This window comes from Spea bombifrons, chromosome 2 (assembly GCF_027358695.1).
Source record: "Spea bombifrons isolate aSpeBom1 chromosome 2, aSpeBom1.2.pri, whole genome shotgun sequence".
In the NCBI taxonomy this organism is placed as follows: Eukaryota; Metazoa; Chordata; class Amphibia; order Anura; family Pelobatidae; genus Spea; species Spea bombifrons.
The window spans coordinates 129140866-129161103 of NC_071088.1; the positions used below are offsets into that span (position 1 = coordinate 129140866).

The window sequence follows — 20238 nt, forward strand, 5'->3', positions numbered from 1 at the left end:
TCAACTCTTTAAACCTTTTCCCCAGATATCTAAAGATAATAAAATAAAAAGGGACATGTTTATGTTTCAATACATCCACTATACTTTTTTGCCATTTTTATAATAAAAAAAAAAGGAGGGAGTTGTATTCCAACCAAGGCCAGATTATGGAGAAATACACAGGAAGGGCCCCCTCTTGATTTCCTGCCTTTAGCTTTCTGCCCCTAGCTTTCTATTCCTTTCTGCCTCTTTTTGTTCCTCGCTTGCTGACGTCTTTATCGCTCGTCCTTTACATTTGTCATCCTCTTACATCCATAATTATATTCTGTGATATGGGGATTCCTTTATCCCATTCTCTCTTGTAATCTACCAATGGGGGTATGATGTCCTCTGGGACTCGCCAGTTGTAGCACGCCATGCATCGGTGGGATTGCTTCCTGGGAGTTTTCGGACATGGGTATCACTTTGTCCTCTTCTTACTCCCAGGATCGTTTCCACATTTCCTTCCTACAAAAAGACAATTTTTTTTTAAACAAAAAGGGAGCTATAGTTTGATCTGCTAGGGCTTGAATGTTTCTAGCAATATTTGTCTCAGTAATCTTAGTTTTCAAACTTTACGGTATTTGGTTTGATCTGATCATGGACAAGGCTGCTTTGTTTGTTCCCCACTCGGGCCGCTTAGACATTTTAGGGCCTCTGTCTGCTTGTCTCTGGCAGCCCCCACTACCCTCTGTGGGCTTTCAGGGCTGTTTCTAATGCCTCCACGGAATTTGAAGTATTCAATGTCCACTCCTTTTGCCTGATCAGCAGATGGGAGTCTTTTGTTAACTTGTGTAAATGGACCAAAAACTAATTAGACTAAATTTATTTATTTGTATTTTTTTTATTTGGAAACTAAATTCTGTCACTTACGTTCTCCCTCAATGTCCCCCTATCTTCTCTGCCAACTGCTTTAGTGTCCTTGTCTCCTTTGCAGTTTATCATTGCATATCTTCAACATTGGCTCATACCAAATAACTGTACATATCTTCACATAATAATTTAAAGAAATTAAAATACATTTATAAAAATACTTGTCTTCAGACAACTTTCCATCAATTAACCCAGCACCAAAACTATTTTAACATATGTTAACGCAATTTGACAATTGATCCTATATTGCCTTTAAAGTTCACACATTTTTCCTCTTACATAATGAACTGCACACATTATATTAAATATATGTTAAAAAGGGCTGAATAGTTTTTAAAGTGCTCCTGCCTTTGTGTGTTCCTTAATTCAAATTCTTGGGTGGAGGACACACTTAACTCGTGATGTATCAAGACAAGTTAGAAGGTTTTAGAACAAATCATGTGCTATACTGCATGGCTAGACTTCTGCAATCCCAAATTTGTAATACTGGCGTTTTAAACTCACGCTACTTAAAAGTCCCTTGTGAAAGAATGTGGTCTCATCAGATCACTGCAAGATTACGGTTAATTTATGTTTAAATAACACTACTTGTTGTGATTTATCATCTAGCAATAAAAGTAACGAATATTGCAACCGTGTCCATTTCTTGCTTTGCTTCTACCGTGGATGTTATGGGGGTCCAATATGTTGGTTCCCCACAACAGTTCTTAGTTTTGTTGTGATCTTTGTCGAAATGGGACCTCTTGCTTCGACTGAAAGTTAACCCAGTATTCAGGGTCCTCAGGTGAAATTGGAATAGCAGATGCCATCAGATCTTCAAAAGTAAAAACTTTAAATGAGGTATCTTTTGGTTTTCCACCCTGTAATTGGAAAAACAAAATTCAAATTAAATGTATGAAAGAGTTATAACTGGTTATGTGTTTTGGTGGCATTTTCCATTGTTGTACAGATCATCTGCAACAAAATGTATCTAATAAATTTCAAGTCCTGAAATCCTCTCCCATCCAAACAGTACATGATCAGCTGCAGCCAAGAAACTCCCAGTAACTTAACTACATGGCAACGTACTCTGAATGTTTAATCGTTGGGATGTGCTGGCTATAATGCTCACCATGGAGCAGAATCAGTGGGACTGCACTGCATTTTAAAACCTTCTCAGGACATTGTCAATAAGACACCAAGTAGGTTAATGAAACATACTGGGCACATTATGAGGAATGATTAATAGCATACCTTGGAATTATGTTCTTTTGGTTCATCGACTTGCCCTAAAGCAACAGCCACATGGTGTTTATTATCCAACAAAACTTCCTGCCAAGAAATAATAATCTGTTAACTGTAACATATACAGACCGATATTAAAAAAAGTGTTACATTCAAAAAGGCACACAATTCTCTAATTATTTGATGGACAAAAAGCACAGTGCAACAGAATAAGGTACTTTTTTAACCTAGTGTAGTTTATACCCTCGGGTATATATAGATCAATTAGTAGATGCAATTACTACTATTTACTTATATTACCTAGCCTCATCTGTCAGTCAGTTTAGAGAGGTCTTTTTGGTATATAATTATAAACAGTGTGATATTAGATCAGTCTAAAAGTTAAACTGGCCTAAACTTAGAAATATATATGGAACAGACTAAAAAAACGAGTGAGTGATGTAGCAGTGTCAAAAATACTGAAAAGTGCTCCTGGCAGGTGCCAGGGTAAAATTTATAATTTTTAGAAATGTCAGAAAGCAACCCTTTCACTACCAGAGAGGTGAGCCGTAATAATAAGAAAAGAAAAAACCTTGATACATAGATAGTGACCATGGAAAATAACCAAGCGATTTGGCTCTTTTCCTTATAATTTATTAGGAAAGCTTTATGCAAATCCCAAGCTTTCTTGGATGAGTTCTTGCTCCCAATGCATAAAGCGTATGGAGTTGGGGTAAACTATTACTCCTACCCCGATATACTGGATGTTCACCACTCTCTCCGTCTTGCTCCTCAATGTTAAATAAAAAAAATAAATGTTTTACCATCACTATGCAAGAGCATAGATAAATAGATAGGGCTCTATTATGTTCTGGTGGCTTTTTGTTCTCCAGGAAAAGGTTGCTGCACACACTCCTGGATTGGGGTTGTCCTCTGGTAGCAGGGTTAAATGTTAAACCTTCTGTTTATCAGGCTTATGGGTCTTTGCAGTAAAATTGGAGGGGGTCAAAGTTTTTTTGAGAGATGTCGGGAAGGCTCAGGGGCTTTGTCAGATCTTATAGACCAGTCAGGTAAAAAGAAAAATTGGAGGAAACTGGATAGCGGGGGGGGCGGGGGGGGGGGGGAAATCCCATTCATTTCTATAGAGAAAAAGATATCAGACACGGCACACAATTAGCTTGCTATTATGTTCAAGATGCTGTTAAGAAAGCTACAGCTTGGCAGGCGCCCACCTCATTGTAGTTTTTATTAAACTACAGTAATGGCTGATGTACTCGCTAAATTTTACATTCCCTTCTATTACCTTCAGGTTTTCCCTGATGTTTATAATCCTACGATGCCTGACATGACAATATAATTATATAACCTCAGCTTGCCTACACGATAGACCATGATACCTAAATACCGTTTTAGAAGCCTAAACAATATCTTGTGACATGTCCCAATTATAAAAGCACAAATAGCAGTATTAGTCCTTATGCTGGTTAAATACCTTATACATTGTAAAGCCTATATAGTCATTTTATTTTTAAAACATGAAATTCTGTTAGAACAAAAAAGACAAGACATGTTTAGTTCAGTGATGCACAAAATTAAATTAAGGGTTAATAGTTAAAAATGAAATTTGAGAATTTGTATGAATTTTATGTGAATATACATAGATCATTAAAAAAAAAAAAAATTTAGAAAATTGAAAGTATTTCTATATTATGTTCCTTCCTAATTGCTCCGTCTGGCACCTATACTCAATTTAAAATGTTTTTAAAAAGGACAAATTATAAAAAAAAATACAAGCACTAAAACATAAAAACTTTGAGCCCAAAACAAAGATTTATCCAGTTTGTTCCTATCGCTTAGTATTACACGACTACATAAATCAATTACAACCCAAATATCGAAACTAGTGTTCAAATATCGAAAAATGCATCTATATATATTGAAGGTGATATAATCAGATTTCCTGCAGTAATGTTTTCAGTATTATCATGGCCACTCGGTCAGCTTAACCTTGGAGTCGAACTTCCAACCTTTAGTCCAGCCTGGAGCCTGTCTTCTTTTGGCAGGCCTACATATATTGATGACAAAGCTGGACAATAGCACATAACTGAAAACCACACCTAACAGTCTTACCTCAAAGCACCAGTTTTCTTGTTCATCGTCCAACCACATCTTTGTTTCCCTATAGCTTTTTCCAATTTCCATATTGATAGGCGACACCTTGAACTCAATTCGCTGAAGGTTGAAGCCAAGACCGACCCCAATGGCTTTTATAAAGCTTTCCTTCAGAGCCTGAGCACACAAACAGACAGAAGCTGCCAACGTTACATTTTTGCGACAAAACTCAATGCATTATTTATCATAGTTGCTCTTCATATCATAATATGCACATATCTGTTCAGTCAACGTTATGAATGTTTCACATTTTGAAATTAATAATGCATTTAGTTTTGTCAGCAATATATAAAAAAAAGAAGTTGTGCATTAGCTCCCTTTGAAGATGTAGCTACAAATCATTTTCTCCCTGCAGTCAAAAGCATATGCTTTGTTTCCCCAGCATTACATTCTTTTGTAAAGGTGGTGCAAGACAATACAAAACAAACCCTTAATTATAGAATATTTTTAAAATCTCATTAAGTGAATGGAGGCAACCGTTCGTACTATAGTAACAAAAGCTTTAAAGTACCTGCTATGAACAGTTTGTGTCCGGGCCGCACTTTGAGATGTATTGGACCCTGAAGGCCACTTTACTATTTTGCCAAACTACAACACTACATAACAATAAGAAGTCTAACCGTGACAAAAACAATAGCTTAAATTAAATGGAAAGTTTACAATTTAAGGTTAAGAAAAAGTTCCCCTGCTCCCCTTTTCAGTTAGGGACAAATATGTCTTCTAAATGTGTTCTCTGTTCTTTCATCCTGAGGAACCCTCTGAAATGATCATGAGCGGTCCATAGATCACAGCTTCAGAAGACATATCACAGCAGAGTCTGTTAATCGGATTTTACACAAAGACAATTACATCCGAGGAAACTACGTTCCAAAGCTGTATGTTGGACAAGAGATATGACATGTTGCCCTGAAAGTATATTGGAGTTCTGGTGGGTCACTAACCACACAAAACTGGCTACCTGGCATGTTTCAGGGTTCACGGCCACTTAGCAAGGGTAAAAACATCCTGTGGTTCCAGAAGACAGTGAACGTTTTGACATGATTGTGCATTTTATAAAAGGCTAACCCCAGCGTCTTCTGGTACAGTGAATATGCAGGAGTTGAAACATTCATCCTCCGCAGGTGTGACAGTTCTGGGGCTCCATCATCTTTAAATCATAAACCAGTGCCAAAAAATAAAGGACAGGCGGATAAATAACCCTGAAAATACTGACATCAAGCTGTGCAAAATGCAGAAACTGAAAAAGATGCTAAAAATATGCAGATACCAGCAGCAGCCGTGTTACCATCCAGTAGTTGAAATGAACCCAGATAAATGGCTTTGTATTCCAAGGCCCATATAATTTATTTATTTTTCACAAATTTGTATTGTTTCCAAGCCTCATTTGAGAGTACAATAGTACCATTTCACAGCCTGACCTTGACAATCCTGCTCTAACAATCTGAAGGCAAGTAAGCATATAATGCACTGCTATTCTTCTACCCAAGTGCTTCCGAACACGTTTTAATATGTTTGCGTAACTACAGTTTTATTTCCCTCAGTTCCTACTGTGTTCCGTACCTCAAGCTAACAGCGCTGACCTACCACTAGGAAACGGCTACTTTGGGGCTATTGCCCCCTGGGTTACTCATTTGAATGTTTTGGCTGATGCCTGTGTGATTTATTTGCGAGTCAATGTATAGGCACTGGAGTATTTAGCACAAGTCATACATTTACACCCTAGTCAAATACTTTCTGGCTCTTGTTTTTTAATGAAATTCTTCTGTGCTTTAAAGTCCTAGATAGAGTCAATGTATTGCTTCCCAAATGTGTTCTAGGCTGTTACAATATTAGGTCATCCCTCCCATGACTACCACCAACTTGTTTTACTATCAAACGGTGCTGTCTTTATGTGATCTCATTGAAGGATTTATTTACTGAGTGGTGGTGCATCTCTTAGCAGCATTTTGTGTCCTAGGCTTCAAGCAGGGGATCCATGTCTAATTTTTATATATAAACACAATTACGTATATTTTAGTGTACATAAATATAAAATATAGGATTGAAACATTTAACCATCGACACATCGGGGGTGAGCCTATGGATAGCAGCACCTGAGTGTAGTATTTCTTGGGCATCCCTCCACCCTGTAACCAAAAGATGTGCATACATAACACGGAAATCTGCTCACACACACACACGAAGACTTTACACACCACTCAACTACACAGTCACACTCTTCCTCTCCTGTTATTCATGCAGTTCTCTCTCTTACTTTGAACCCTCTCTTCACTGCAGATCACAATCGTTTGGAAGCTGGCCAGGTACCTCGGATACTGGGCGCCTAGGTGCACCTGCCTTAGCACTACCCCACCACACATCACTTGCAAACTTGGTCTCAAAAGCATTGAGTTCTTTCTAACTCCATGGTACTTTGGGCAAGCATTTACCCAGTGCCTGTAGAACATATCTAGTCGGGTCCATTCGCAGCTCATAGTTTTTATTGCGCTCCATTCCTTCTCTGTGAACTGACGGTTCATGATTCGGAAAAACTCTTCAGTTGAGCCGCTACCTGTAGCATTACAAAAATAAACCTCATTGAGCAAGGAAAATGTATATGTATTACACATCGAAAAAGTGAATTATACTGAAAGCATACAGATATAGCAAACTAGCAGTAACTATATGAAAATTGCCTTACCTTTTGCGGTTACCTTTTTATATTTATTGCCGCCAGGACTTTTAAATACATCAGAGAAAAATCAAATATACTGCCTAGTATATTTGCCTGATTAGACTTAATTTCTTGCAATAACTGAATGGACTCAGGTTTAATTAAAGCGAAGAATTATTTGGAATCCATTTGAGGGAAAAAGATAGTCATTTGTGAACGGTTTTTCTGGATTTGTGTTCACTGGTCACTCTCTAGACAAAGGTGGCGTTAAACTAATAGAGACATTTATTCCATGGCAAATTCAATTATTGAAAATTATTGCATAGCTGTGTGCGATATAGAGTTCTTACAGTAGGCTTCAAGGACCAAGAATGCAAATCAGTAAAGATCTTCTTACAAAAGAAACCCTGTTAGTAGTCCTCCCTGTAGAGCATTATGAAAAGTGTGTGGGTCCATTTAAGCACAAGGAATTACCGTATTGGCTCGGATATAGGCCGCCCCCGTATATAGGCCGCACCCTAAAAGTTTGGTGCTTTTTAAAAGAAAAAGTTTTTTAATAGACATGCTGCCACTCCCCCCCAAGATATGCGGCCACTCTCCACCCCCCCCCCCCGAGATATGCGGCCGCTCTGCCCCCCTGAGATATGCTGCCACTGTCCTCATCCCCCCCCGAGATATGCTGCCACTGTCCTCCTCCCCCCCGAGATATGCTACCACTCTGTCCCCCCCCGAGATATGCTGCCACTCCCCCCCCCCCCGAGATATGCGGCAACTCTCCACCCCCTCGAGATATGCGGCCACTCTGTCCCCCCCCCCCGAGATATGGTGCCACTGTCCTCCTCCTCCTCCCCTCCGAGATATGCTGCCACTGTCCTCCTCCTCCCCCCCCGAGATATGCTGCCACTCTGCCCCCCCCCACCCCGACTTACCAGAGCAGACTCCCGGGTGTCCTGCGGGGCCGGCGGGGGACATCCACTCAGCGGATGTGCCGGCACCGGAAGTTGTATACGCGTATTGCGTAGATGCCCCCCGCCGGCCCCGCAAGACACCCGGGAGTCTGCTCTGGTAAGTCTTGGGGCCAGAGGTAAAACGCATCGCGCGGATGTTCACCAGCTGCGGCAATGCGCATAAACAACCTCCGCTGCCGGCACGATGTGCTTTAACAATCTCCCTTTACCGGGACTCCCCCCGTGGGGGCATAAGCACAACTCTATGCTCAGCATAAAACAATAGTTGAGTAAACCGTGAGGTCTTAACCCATGGATTTACTGCATGGTCTATTGGGTTCCTACCAGTCATCAAATTCTAGGTTCCAGAGACTTAAATTTTACCTTGCGAGAGATTACATACAGATAGAAAACACAATGTGATGGCAGATGAGATCTCATCTAGCCTGCATTCTTGCTAATGCTGGTTATCTATTGCATTGCAAATGAGAGAATCACCTAATGAACTCCTCTTGAAATACATTACAGCGGTATATAGATCAGATATTTTGAACATATAGCATGCAACGGCTAGTACAGACTAACCTGAAGGACAGCATGCAAGATTAAAAAGATTTCAGATTCGGTGTTAGTCACTTAAAAGTGTGTGTGGTGCGGTCAACCATCAGTGTCCTTTCTCTATGTACCTTGTAGGAAAATCACATTAAAATATTTTACTGCGGCAGTCCAATCTTTGGGAGAAACATAACATGACGGATGAGGTGGAACTGCTGCTGCCACTTCAGGACAAGATGCACATCCAAGATTCGCAAGATTTTACAAGATATATAATTTTACAAGGGCTGACAGAGAAAGTCCTTATGGCAGGTCTGGAGAGGGCAACGCAAACCATGAAAAAGACCTTCACAGTACTTTAGCTGTGTGTGTGTGTGTGTCTCATTTTCTCATGTTTTAAGTGTAATGATAAATATGGTCTATCGGTACTATATACATCTTAACATTCCATTGATTGTTTAGGATTTTCAGACTCTGGATTACTGATATGTTTTCGGTTTAGATTTCAACAGTATGGAAGCATTCAATGAATACATCTTTAAAAAAGGTATTTTCTGAGACATCGTGCCCCAGCTAACTTGTAGCACCACAAAGTAAGCATAGTACTGAGAAGTGTTTTAGAGTCTCTGTGTGGTAGTTAGATATTGGGGTCTATTAACTAAAATAGAAAGGGGCATTTTTGTCTCAAGCTTCCCTCTGTAAACTACCAAGATAAAGCAGAACAAAGAATTTTTTTTTAGCTATTAGGAGAAAAAAAAAAGATTTGATGGGACAACTGTACTTTCCTATTGTGCTTCTGAAGACACTAGCTATAAACAGACAGTACAGTAAAAGAATGAATTCTTAGTACCATTACTTGGTTTCCATGATTTTTTTCTAAAGCAATAACACAGGTTGTGCCCGTACATTAATCATAAGTAACAAAGGCACTGCCAAGCACAGTACACACCTGTCACAACGGCACTAATTGAGATTAACGTTGGACGCGGAGCTGAGAGTTCTCCTGTACATCTTTCGAGGACCTCTGCAACAAAACTATTTGATGGCTAGTTACAAAGAAGAAGAAACAAAAAAAAGGAAAAATGTCAGCATTGGTGATTTTTGAAGCAAGGGCTTCTAATGTTTCATTGAGAACTATATTCTAATGTGTCATGTGCTTCATAAAGCAGGCCAAAAAGGAAAACCGGGAGAGGTAGATCAGCTGGATTTACTCAAGATGGTATCCGGATTGGGTTTTGTAACAAGTGAGACTGCAGCTGGATATTGGAGAGCTTTTTTGTTCACTATGTTTAAAAACCTTTTTTTTTTGCAGATAAGAACAGCCATGCCTCCACAGCTGCAGATACGCTTGTACCGGATGCAGCTAATACATGTGGCTTGCCCTGGGAGCTCCCACTTTGTTAATGCCCCCTATGATTAACTCTAGAATTAAGTGAAACAGCAGTAGATAAAATTAAATAGCACACGTGACCAATGTCTCTATACAGGAACGTTCCACCATTAGGGTGTTGAGAAAAGACCCTGATATCATAAAGGCAGAGGACAAACGGTGTGCTTTTGTAGTAATGGATCGGATTATGTATAGGACTGAAGCTTACAAACAACTCAATAATACCAATGTTACTTTCCACTAGGGCTGCAACAACTAAAAATCGATAATAAAAGTTGTTGCCAACGAATTTCATTTTCGATTAGTTGAATCGATTTTATCGAATATAAGATGAGGGTTTTTTTTCCCCAGAGAAATACACCTCATTTTATTATCTGACCTCAAATAGGGGTCGAATGATAACACTAAAATCCAGATCCTCCGCAGAGCTGCAGGCTGCAGGGGACCTGGATCCTTCTCTCTGACAGCCGGCGGGCGCCTGTGCGATGTGTGCAGACATCCTCCGCTACTGTCCTCCACTTCCGCCGGGGCTCCTATGATGGAGCACCAGCATGACATGACCTTCCGGTGCAATTCCCTGTTGGGCACAGGTGGGGTATTTGCACCAGTTCATTGTCTAAACAGTTGACTTTATATTATTCTATTTAACTATAGGTGTGCCACTCTGCTTATGTTATACAGTTTACCCCCCTAATTGCCTATTGTTTTTTTGTGGTTGCTGAGTGGCAACGTGACGCATGCTGGTGATATAAGGGATATTCTACTAAATCTGAAATGTCTATGCAATGTGAAATGTTTCACCTGTTGCTTTATTGTATGTTAGATCCAGTAGTTTATACCTGATAATAGATCAATAATACACTATTTTATGTCATGATATATTTTGACATGTTTTTGAAAATGACTCTGCTTTACCTTTTGCACTGCACCAATTATATAGATAATCTGATTTTAGTGATCTTAAAGAATGTAGTATCGGAGATAAAATATAGGGTCTCTATAATAATACTGTGGGGGGTGGTCCTACGATAATAGCGCCAGAGTTTTGTGTACGTAATAGAATAATGGCTTTGCCTATTTTATCTCAGAAATATCCCCAACAGTAATAAATGGCTTTTTTAAATGACAAAAGCTGACCCTTTTTTCCCCCTGAGTTATAGAGCCTTTAACTACAAATTCACCCATAATCATTACGGAATACTTTCCCCAGATACGTCTGAACCACCCAGTTGAGGGTTTTCAGAATCATCAGTTATTGGATCTGGCGCCTGATCATTTTCCAAACTTTTATATTTTGGTTGAAGACTGGGCCAGGATTTTGGCGATGTGTTGCCAATCTAAAATACACATAGTCCTATAGTCTTTTGAGCCACGTAAACATTTTGCATGTTCCTGTTCTCTTAAAGAGGGGAAACAACTTGTTGTAACTTGTGCCTCAATTTTCAAATTGATATTTAATACATTTCATTCCTCAGATTCCCAGGCTCATCAGTTTCCTAGAACACTCATTCAGAATTTCATTCTCTTTTTAATGGCCTGTTTTATCTAGGATGTGCCTAGGAGGAAGTAAATTAATTCTAAGGCCCCGAGGAATCATACGGTTTCAAAAAAGATTAAATGGAAGAGATTTCCCACTTTTTTTTTTTAAATTTATAAATTATGTTGAGTCTTTTATGCCATCTGAGGGGGATCGATTGTGTCCATCATTTGGCTTGAAAACACGGTTACCCTCGCTGCCCCATTTACCAGGGACCTGTTCGTTTGATAGAAAGTAGTTATACAGGTGTGCTGGTTAATTGATGAACATAAAACGCCCCTGTGTCCTTGTGCTCCGCATGTCTTCTATACATTTCTCTGCCCCCTATTTATTTAAAGGTGGATTAACCTGATTAGCGAAGAACGGCTGTGCCAATAAGAGCAGGGGCTCATAGGCGCGTGCCTGAGATCCGGGGGTGCCGTTTAAAGTCAGCCCTTCATTAACTAAAGGCTGCATTAGAAACATCACAATACCGCTGAATGGCCAGTCCCTTCCTAGAACTTCCTCAAAGTTCAGCCTTTTTAACACTTTTGCTAGGAACGAATAGCTTGCTGCCGTACAAACCGAAAACGCTAAGAAATGCTAATTGTTTTTATATAATTAAATCTTCAGAGAAAATGAAAAGAGATCGGCTAAGGTTGATGTAACGTACTAAAGAACTGCGTGGAAAAGCACAAGTTGTGAAAAAGGGGCATTTTATCTCCTAGCGCTTAATAGGAGTTTCCCTAATTATGATCACTAAACAGAACGGGTAGAATCCCATTTATATTTCCATAGCCAAGGGGTCACTCAAGAACCAGTGTAGAAGTAAGAAATGCATGGAGTTTGTAAAAATGTAATTCAGATACCTGTCTATGGAACTTTTTCTTCAATCCCATTTAAAAAAAAATGATAAAGAAAGCCATTCTTGGTCTTTTCTGAAAGGTCCACATCTAAATTTGTATTAAAAGATAAATCACACAAAAAACTAAAGACCAACAGCACCACACAGTGGATTTTAGGGCCAGAAGCACACAAGGCCACATCACCTTGCGTATAATACTTTTACAGAATGCATTATTCAGGCGGTTTATCTTAAGATACTTCCGTTTATTAGATGCTAAGCATACTATTACAGTAATCAGAGCTGCATATACAATGAAGACAATACATACAATACAGACTGGAAACCTTGAAGTCTGGGAGGTGGAAATCTTATAGCAGAACCCACACTGCCTCTCTTAAAAACGTATTTGACGCCTGCGCAGCTTTGAACATTACATTCATTTATTAAACGCTACAAATTTCTTATCTTTTTTCTTAAGCAGTGAAAAAGATTTTGGCACATTTTGTACTGTTAGGATGACAGAGCGAATAAATCAGATTCATAAAAAAGATGAAAAAACGTAATTGAGAGGCATAATCTTGCAAATGCTGACAACAGGGATAGAAATAAAGACAAGAACAAGAACCATTTGGCCCATCAGTTTTCCTCATGTAAAGACTCAGCCCCGATATCCCTGCTATAAAGAATGCATATTAAAGTACTCAGAGTAACCCTAAACCCTCTGTAAGTACCTTAATATACATTCTTCCCAAACCAAAAAAGTTAAATTAAAGCTCTTACGTGACATTAAAGCCCTCCTCCATGATTAGATTATTCTTGCCACTGACTGGCTACTTGAAATCAATACCAACACTTTCAACACATGGGCATGGGGATCTGAACGGTTCCCTATCTGTAGCTTCCCCAGGGCCAGAGCTGGAGCGGACTGGTATATCAGTGATGGAAAATGTTGGGGGTGGGGAATGGGGCAACAGAGCCTAGCTCCCACTTGGAGCCCAACAAGCTAGGCTCTTGAAATCCTCCCCCAGACCACACACTCAGGTCTAGGTAGGTAACGTGACAGGGATTGCCTTTTGGTGCCTCTCCTTGCCCTAGGAGGTTTCAGGTTTAAATACCCAGTAGATCTGATCCAGGATCAATAAGAATGCCGGACTGCATCCTGTAGAGTTAATTCACTGGCTCATACTATTCTCCAAATGCTCCACCCCAGGGACACATCATCTGTGCACAAAATATGCATAAAACATCTCCCTGGGCTTTAAATAAATAGCACCTTACGGTATTGTTTCAAGAATTTTATAATTTATCCTGCATTTAAGAGACCAAGGACTAAAAAGGTTCTTATCTGCCATCAAATTCAATGATTCTATTTACAGTGGACAACAATGACATTGTACTAAGCTAATGTGCATTACTCATAATAAATTTTAAAAAAAAGTTACTCAACATAAAAAAAAAGTTTCAATAAAAAGCTTAAACCATTGAAAAAACTGGTTTATAAGTATCAAATATTCAAAGAATAATGTGCAGTATGCCATACAGCAACTCACGCAAGTGTTAAGATTAAGAAGTCAGTTCAGCAAAGATGATATTGAAGATCAAGGAGGATATAACAAAATTATTTCCAAAATAAAAACTGGCAGTGATGAATCGCTGCAATTTACTCTTAGCTGGAACTTTTTAGTAATGGTGACACTAAGGACCAGTCAAGGTGAAAAGATCAGTATTAAGTGATCTCATCTTATGAACGCCCATTGTTATTTACAGTTATGTCTGCAGTAAGCTGAAAGATCTTAATATAGCGATTGTTATAAGTATTACAAAATTGCTTTGAAAAGCACACAGTCTAAATGTACTGAAAAGGGTGTATACAGTCATGTGAAAGAAAGTTGAACTGTATGGTTTTATATATCTGGACAGCCATGATACCAATTCTACAGGGTTACATGCGGTTGTGGGGATAGGCAGAGGCCAGCAATATATTTAGGTAGGGTTCAGAAGTTCAAATGTTTAAAAATGATATGGTTATACCATCAGAAAACTCTAGTTGTGGTTGCGCTAGCACTTTGCCCACCTTTTCAATGCCTCAAGGCGAACTGCTGGCCTTCAGCAATGACCGTTTGAGTCCGGTGAACTGCAGCTGTGCCACGGGTATGACGGAGGAGCTATTGAACGGGAGTCCACCCTCCCACCAAACAAAACAAAAAAATAAAGACTATATATGTATATTTAATGAAACGTAATCATCTGTTTGTCATGATTTTTTATTGGGATTAAAGTTATCCTCTATCTAGGGGGTGAACTAGTAACCAGTTAGTTGGCCTGGCTTAAGGAAGGTTGGCTTGGTTTAAGTTATAAATGGGCCAAGAGTTGTGTGGTTTATGTTATGTTTCAAATTGGTTTGTTTGTGATCATTATGTTTGAGCTAAATAAAAGACCACGGCCTGTTTATTCCAAATATTTGGTGTTGGTGTTTTTAGTTAAAGTCCTATTTGGATGTTATTTATCCCTTACAACCACATGTTTCTTAGCTGGTCTAAATAGGTAAATACAACTTCAGATGAAGACATGCCCTTGATTAACAGCAACGACCACCTCTATAAAAGTTTTAGTTTGCTGGTCTGGAGCATTCAGGTGTGTTTTAACACAATGCCAACGAGGAAATACATCAGAAATGATTGCTGCTACCTATCAATCTGGGAAGGGTTATATAGGCCATCATTCCACAATAAGAGATTATTCAGAAGTCCCAAATTCCCAGGAAATGGACATCCTAGCCCCCAAGGTCAGCTCAGTGAAATAGCAAAAAAAAAAAAACAAGAGTTACATCTCAGACGCTACAGGCCTCGGTTAGCGTGTTAAATGTTAAAGTTCATGACAGTACAATAAGAAAAAGACTGAACAAGTTTGGTTTGTTTGGAAGGGTTGCCAGCAGAAAGCCTCTTCTCTCTAAAAAGTCCTTTGGACAGGCAAGACCAAAGTGGAGGAGACGTTTGGCTATAATGCACAGCAAGTGGAAACCTGAGCCAGCAGAAGTGGCTTCACGAGTGCTAATTATTTTCCGATGGAATTCCCTTGGAATGGGAAGAGAAACGTAGCTGAGAACCATTTGCATTTAGGTACTTTGGTATGGATTGCCTGGCACAAGTAGCAGCCAATATGGGAGAGCCTTGAAAACCCATTAAGACTTATATTATTAAATGTAAGACCACTCTGCACTGTGTGAATAAACAGCAGGCCAACATGCTAACATGAATTATTGAACACAGTTCTGAAAGAGGCTCCAACTCTGTTCTATACAACTCTGCTGTAAATAATACATACAGGTTCGAATCTTCATTATCATTACAAACAGTTGAATAAAGAGACATGTCCAATAATGTCCAAGAGAAATAAAGAGAAATGTCCAATAGGCTACAGTCCAATAATGGCATATATATTTTCTTTTTTCCTGGCATAAATCCCATAAATACACAGCATTATCCACAGGAAGATGTGTATGTAATATGTATTAGAAACCCAAGTTATTTGCACATCCACGGTGGGAGTGACCTTAATGTCCTACTTTCTTGTTCTAGAGTTCTGACAGCCTATATAAAGCTGGGGTGAAAAGAATGGGCATAACTTCAGGGGAGGATATTAATGAAATATGCGGGTTTTGCTATTCAGCACACCTTCCCCAAGTATGGCCCCCTCATTTTAAACAAAACAATTGCCCAAAAATGACACTGTAAATCAAGAGACCACAACATGGATTACAAGCCAGATCTTCTGTCCCATAGATGCATACACTGCTTGAAATGTATTATGAACTCAATGTATTATGAATGCAAATAGGCGATATAGGTTTCTATATTAAATTAACTTGAAAGAGCTTGAGAATTTGCCAAAATAAAAAAACATGCAATTTACAGCCAGCTCTTGTCTGTTGAGTGTGAAACAAATAAAACTGTATAGGTATCTGAAGGGGAAGTATCGGGTGTTTTCAGAGAACACATTTTGAATGCTTTGTAATTGTGATAAATTTTTTCGTGCAATATACAAATTAAAAACATTTAATTTTGTGGTTTTTTTTTTCCTATAGCATAATGCAATAGGAAGCTTCCACACTAATGTGGTTGCATACCTGGTAGATCGGTCTTCATGATGTCTATTCCAACTTGTAGCTCAGGTTCTGCAGCAAGCACAGCAAAGTCTCCTTGATGGGAAACATTGAAGTTAAAGTTCTTGTGCTGAGCTGGAATTCCCTTGGCTAAAAAAGGTTTTCCCTTTGTTGTCCTTTGCAACAGTATTTTGTTCCATGGTATTTGCAGATTTTCTGCAATTAATTTTCTTATCAAAAGACGACCGGCCTATGAAATAAAGAGAAATGTGTGTAAACCACACTGAATATTTAGGTCCATTAAGCAGCAACATAAAAAAAAAAAACCGTACCATTTACTGAGGTTGATTGGTTACGCTTGGCCATTACTAAGAGTAGAATTTTCACAAAGTAACTAAAAAAATGCTTATTCAGACATCAGCCTCCATACCACCAATTTTCAAAAGCAAACATTTGGTAGATGATTGTGCAAATCAGGGCTTGAGGACAGAATGCTACAAGAGCTTTAAGTCTGAATGCGTATAATTATCCATCAAGCCAACAATTATTGCTTATATGACCATAAATAACATAGTATCTCTCCAGTCTCCAGAGTAAAGATGTGAACAACCTCATTTTGGTTCAAAATCTGATACAGCGCCTTATAAGCTATCAGGCTGAGGTTCTGATTAGCCAAAGTCTATAAAAAAAAAGTAACCAATGAATCAGTAGAAGCTCCAAGATCAACTTCTTTAATGAGAGAACTTGGGGGCCATCAATATATTGGCCAGCTAAAACGTTATCTCTAACTTCTCCATACTTAGCTGGAGTTGGTATGGTTCTCAAAACTATTCAGTTGCAAAACGGGTATGAAATGCAGCTCTGTGATGGCCCCAACGTGAACGTACGTAAACAGAAAGTTGGTCATCGAGGATTTTATGCGACAAGGTCTTTTCTTTTTGGCTGTCATTCTGTAATTCTATCCTGTAGACGGCATTATTCTTAGAATTATCATTCTTTACCAAAGCAACTCTGCTTACATGCACTACGTTCAGGGACAATGTTCACATTAAGCAAGAAAATAAAATAACAACAGCAATTGTTGTTTTGGGCCAATGTGATATAGTTCCACACTTCCATGTATAGAAGCGGCCATTGTTGGACAAATTCATGCAGTTTTTTTTTGTTTTTTTTTATTATTATATTTATTTTTAGGATCCAGGAAAGGACACAGCTGATCAAACACACCAAGGAGTTAGGATCCAGATATATATCCTGATCCTAAGATTTATCAAGAAATTTTGACAATAGCAGCAATGCACCTAAAGCGCTTTAAATGTCTTAAGATAAGGGGCAATAAGGTACTTTAGAATGTTATCAACAGTAGAAAACATCCATAGAATTTGACTACATAGCATTACCACCGATATTAAGGCTCAGACCTTGGCCTTCCAAGATTCTCGTTAGCGTTATGTCCGTCTCATGCATGTTTATATTCCCTCATGCAATAGCCTCTACCGCTTCTGATGGGACACCGTTCCATTTACCCACCACCCCCTCAGCAAAGTACATTAGAAGATGTGATTGAGGGAGGAAATGAAACTGCGGTGGTAATATATTAAATGTATGCACTTTTTGCAATCCCTTTGATAGGTTTGTTTTTGTGTGTAAACACCCACATACATCCCATCAGTTTTACATAGAAATGTGTTAACTGGAATTATTCATCGACCCCCATTATGCAAGTAAAATGAAGTTTTTCGTATATTTTGCAGAGAACCCGCCCAGCACTAGACAGCGGCATGTCGATATGTACCATGGCTGCTTTGGCATCACGGGTGAACATAAACTGCCCGATGCGGAGCTTCTCCTCGGGCTGCACGCACCGAGCACAGCGCAGCCACTCATCCCGGCTGGGAGTCCATGCCCCACAGGGAAATGCCCAGCGAACGCTTTCCATGCACAGCAGCCTCCCAGAAGCTACACTCACACCCATAGGCCCACCTAACGCGTGACAGGACCTCTCACGGAACCATAATAGCACCCGTCACCCCCTACTACTGCCAGAATTGAACGTACACTTCCTGTTAGCGATGCGCCACTTAAATATGTATTTGGACACGCCCACTGTGTATTGGCAAATAGAGTTTCTCGGAGCTTTCGCTTGCGCCCTAGAGAGTAAAACCCGCATTCCTATTGGTTGAAAGCTTAAGCACTGCTCCGTGTTGCATACAAGTGTCGCCGGCGTGTTACGTAGCCATATGCATTTCCGAATTTAAACCTATCGCTTAAAACGAGTGATCTTCTGCGAAAGGGCTTTGACAATCTGAGTGGAATGCAGTGCTGTATTGTGTCTCTTGCACTTGGATCTCTAAAATAAAAAAATGTGTAAATAATAAAAAACACAAATGTGAATGAACCCATTGCGGTAAGGACGGGATGTGTTGTTTGTGTTACATGTTTTCACACACAAGTACTTCCAGCTCTTTGTTCAGCCAAAATCTACTGCTTTTTCACTTACCCACACGTTTTCCTTATTTTTTTATATTCACACAATGGCCACGAAGACTATAAAATGAATATAAAAGTTAAATATAAATCATAATGCACAGGGGGGGAAAAACCCAAATACGTTAATTTACATGTCTTGAATTTGGAATTATTAACTACACCTGCTAATTTTAAACAATGTGTGTAACTTTTTGTTGTTACAGCTGCTAGTGTAACACAAAAAAATTCCACAGACCGAACACATGTAAATGTATCATGCAAGCCTCCATGCCCGGTGGGGGCGACTGTCCATTTGGGCTGCTTTGTTTTAAAGATTTTTGGCTCCTACCTGATACTTTTTGCTTGCCGCCAGGGTGTCTAGAGAAGCCAGGATTTATGGGAGCATTTACATACCCATTGTACAGCGCTACAGAATATGATGGCGCTATATAAAATAATACATAATAACGCAGAGCTGTCTGGATCATTTGTGTCGCCTTCATGGGTTTCCTCTGCGGTCCTTTTCTAAAGGTGTGTTTTGAATAGGATTGGATCGTAAACCTATAAACCAGCCAAATGTGTTTGGATTTGCCCCAGGGCTAAATGTGGACAGCCCACCTCTAAGCAATTCCAATCTCAGTGCTACCTTACAACATACATTTTTGGGGCACAGCATCCATAGCATGCTGTACCGAGCCCTAGGTATGCTTAAGAGTGCAGAGCGTTGGGATATGTTGTCCGATCTCTGCGTTCAGCGGTGAGGATGGCGGGAACAGAAGTGTGCAGTGGGTCAGGGCTATTGCAGTGCCCATCTTAAACATATAGACGCACATACACTATATGGACAAAAGTATTGGGACACCTGACCATTACACCAACAGGGACTTTTATGACATTGCATTCTAAATACAAAGACAGTAATATGTAGTTGGCCCCTCTTTGCAGCCATAACAACTTCCTTTCTTCTGGGTTTTCCACAAGAATTTGGAGAGTTTCTGTGGGCATTTTTGCCCATTCATCCAGTACAGTTTCAGGCACTGATGTTGGATGAGAAGGTTCACAATCTGGCTCGCAATCTCTGTTCCAGTTCATCCAAAAGGTGTTGGATAGGGTTGAGGTCAGGGCTGTGTGGACCAGTCAAGTTCATCCAACGTTGTCTTTATGGACCTTGCTTTGTGCTCTGGGGCACAATCATGCTGGACTAGAGAAGGGTCTTCCCCAAACTGTTCCCACAAATTTGGAACCATAGCATTGCCCAAAATGTCTTGGTAGGCTGAAGGGGAAATTTTCGGACAATTCTATGCTTCCAACTTTTTACCGCTCTTTGTAGGACATATACATAAGTTCTTTTGCACCAAGGGGTTCATGCTACAATACAGGGCCAGCCCTACAATGGAGCCGAGTGGGGCAATTGCCCCAGGTGGCACTTTGCCGCCCCAATCGCTTTTTTTTTTAAGCGGAGGAGAGAGAGGGGCGCCGAGTGGTTTTTGCTT

At 39.7% G+C, this 20238-nt stretch overlaps 1 protein-coding gene across 2 annotated transcripts; it reads right to left on the reverse strand.

The window, feature by feature from the left end:
• Positions 1–881: 881 nt before the first annotated feature.
• Positions 882–18287, reverse strand: AASDHPPT (aminoadipate-semialdehyde dehydrogenase-phosphopantetheinyl transferase). 2 transcript variants are annotated; one of them, XM_053456472.1, is made up of 6 exons: positions 18072–18287; positions 16301–16526; positions 6696–6817; positions 4225–4383; positions 2125–2202; positions 882–1751 (listed from the first exon to the last, which is right to left on the reverse strand). In XM_053456472.1, exons 1-6 carry the CDS (start codon positions 18249–18251, stop codon positions 1599–1601), a joined length of 918 nt encoding a protein of 305 aa, XP_053312447.1. In that variant the 5' UTR covers positions 18252–18287; the 3' UTR covers positions 882–1598. The 2 variants fall into 2 exon arrangements, with proteins under 2 accessions (XP_053312447.1, XP_053312448.1); XM_053456473.1 differs by lacking the exons at positions 882–1751; positions 2125–2202 and adding an exon at positions 4021–4159 and having other exon boundaries at positions 4212–4383.
• Between the last annotated feature and the right edge of the window lie 1951 nt (positions 18288–20238).

What these genes read in the sequence shown, in the direction of transcription:
- AASDHPPT (XM_053456472.1), bottom strand. Translation starts at nt 18,251, where the DNA reads ATGGGTGTGAGTGTAGCTTCTGGGAGGCTGCTGTGCATGGAAAGCGTT. An exon ending in GTGATGCCAAAGCAGCCATG is followed by an intron (nt 16,527 to 18,071) that starts GTACATATCGAC and finishes TTTATTTCATAG; the next exon opens with GCCGGTCGTCTTTTGATAAG. An exon ending in CAAAAGAACATAATTCCAAG is followed by an intron (nt 1,752 to 2,124) that starts GTATGCTATTAA and finishes TTCCAATTACAG; the next exon opens with GGTGGAAAACCAAAAGATAC.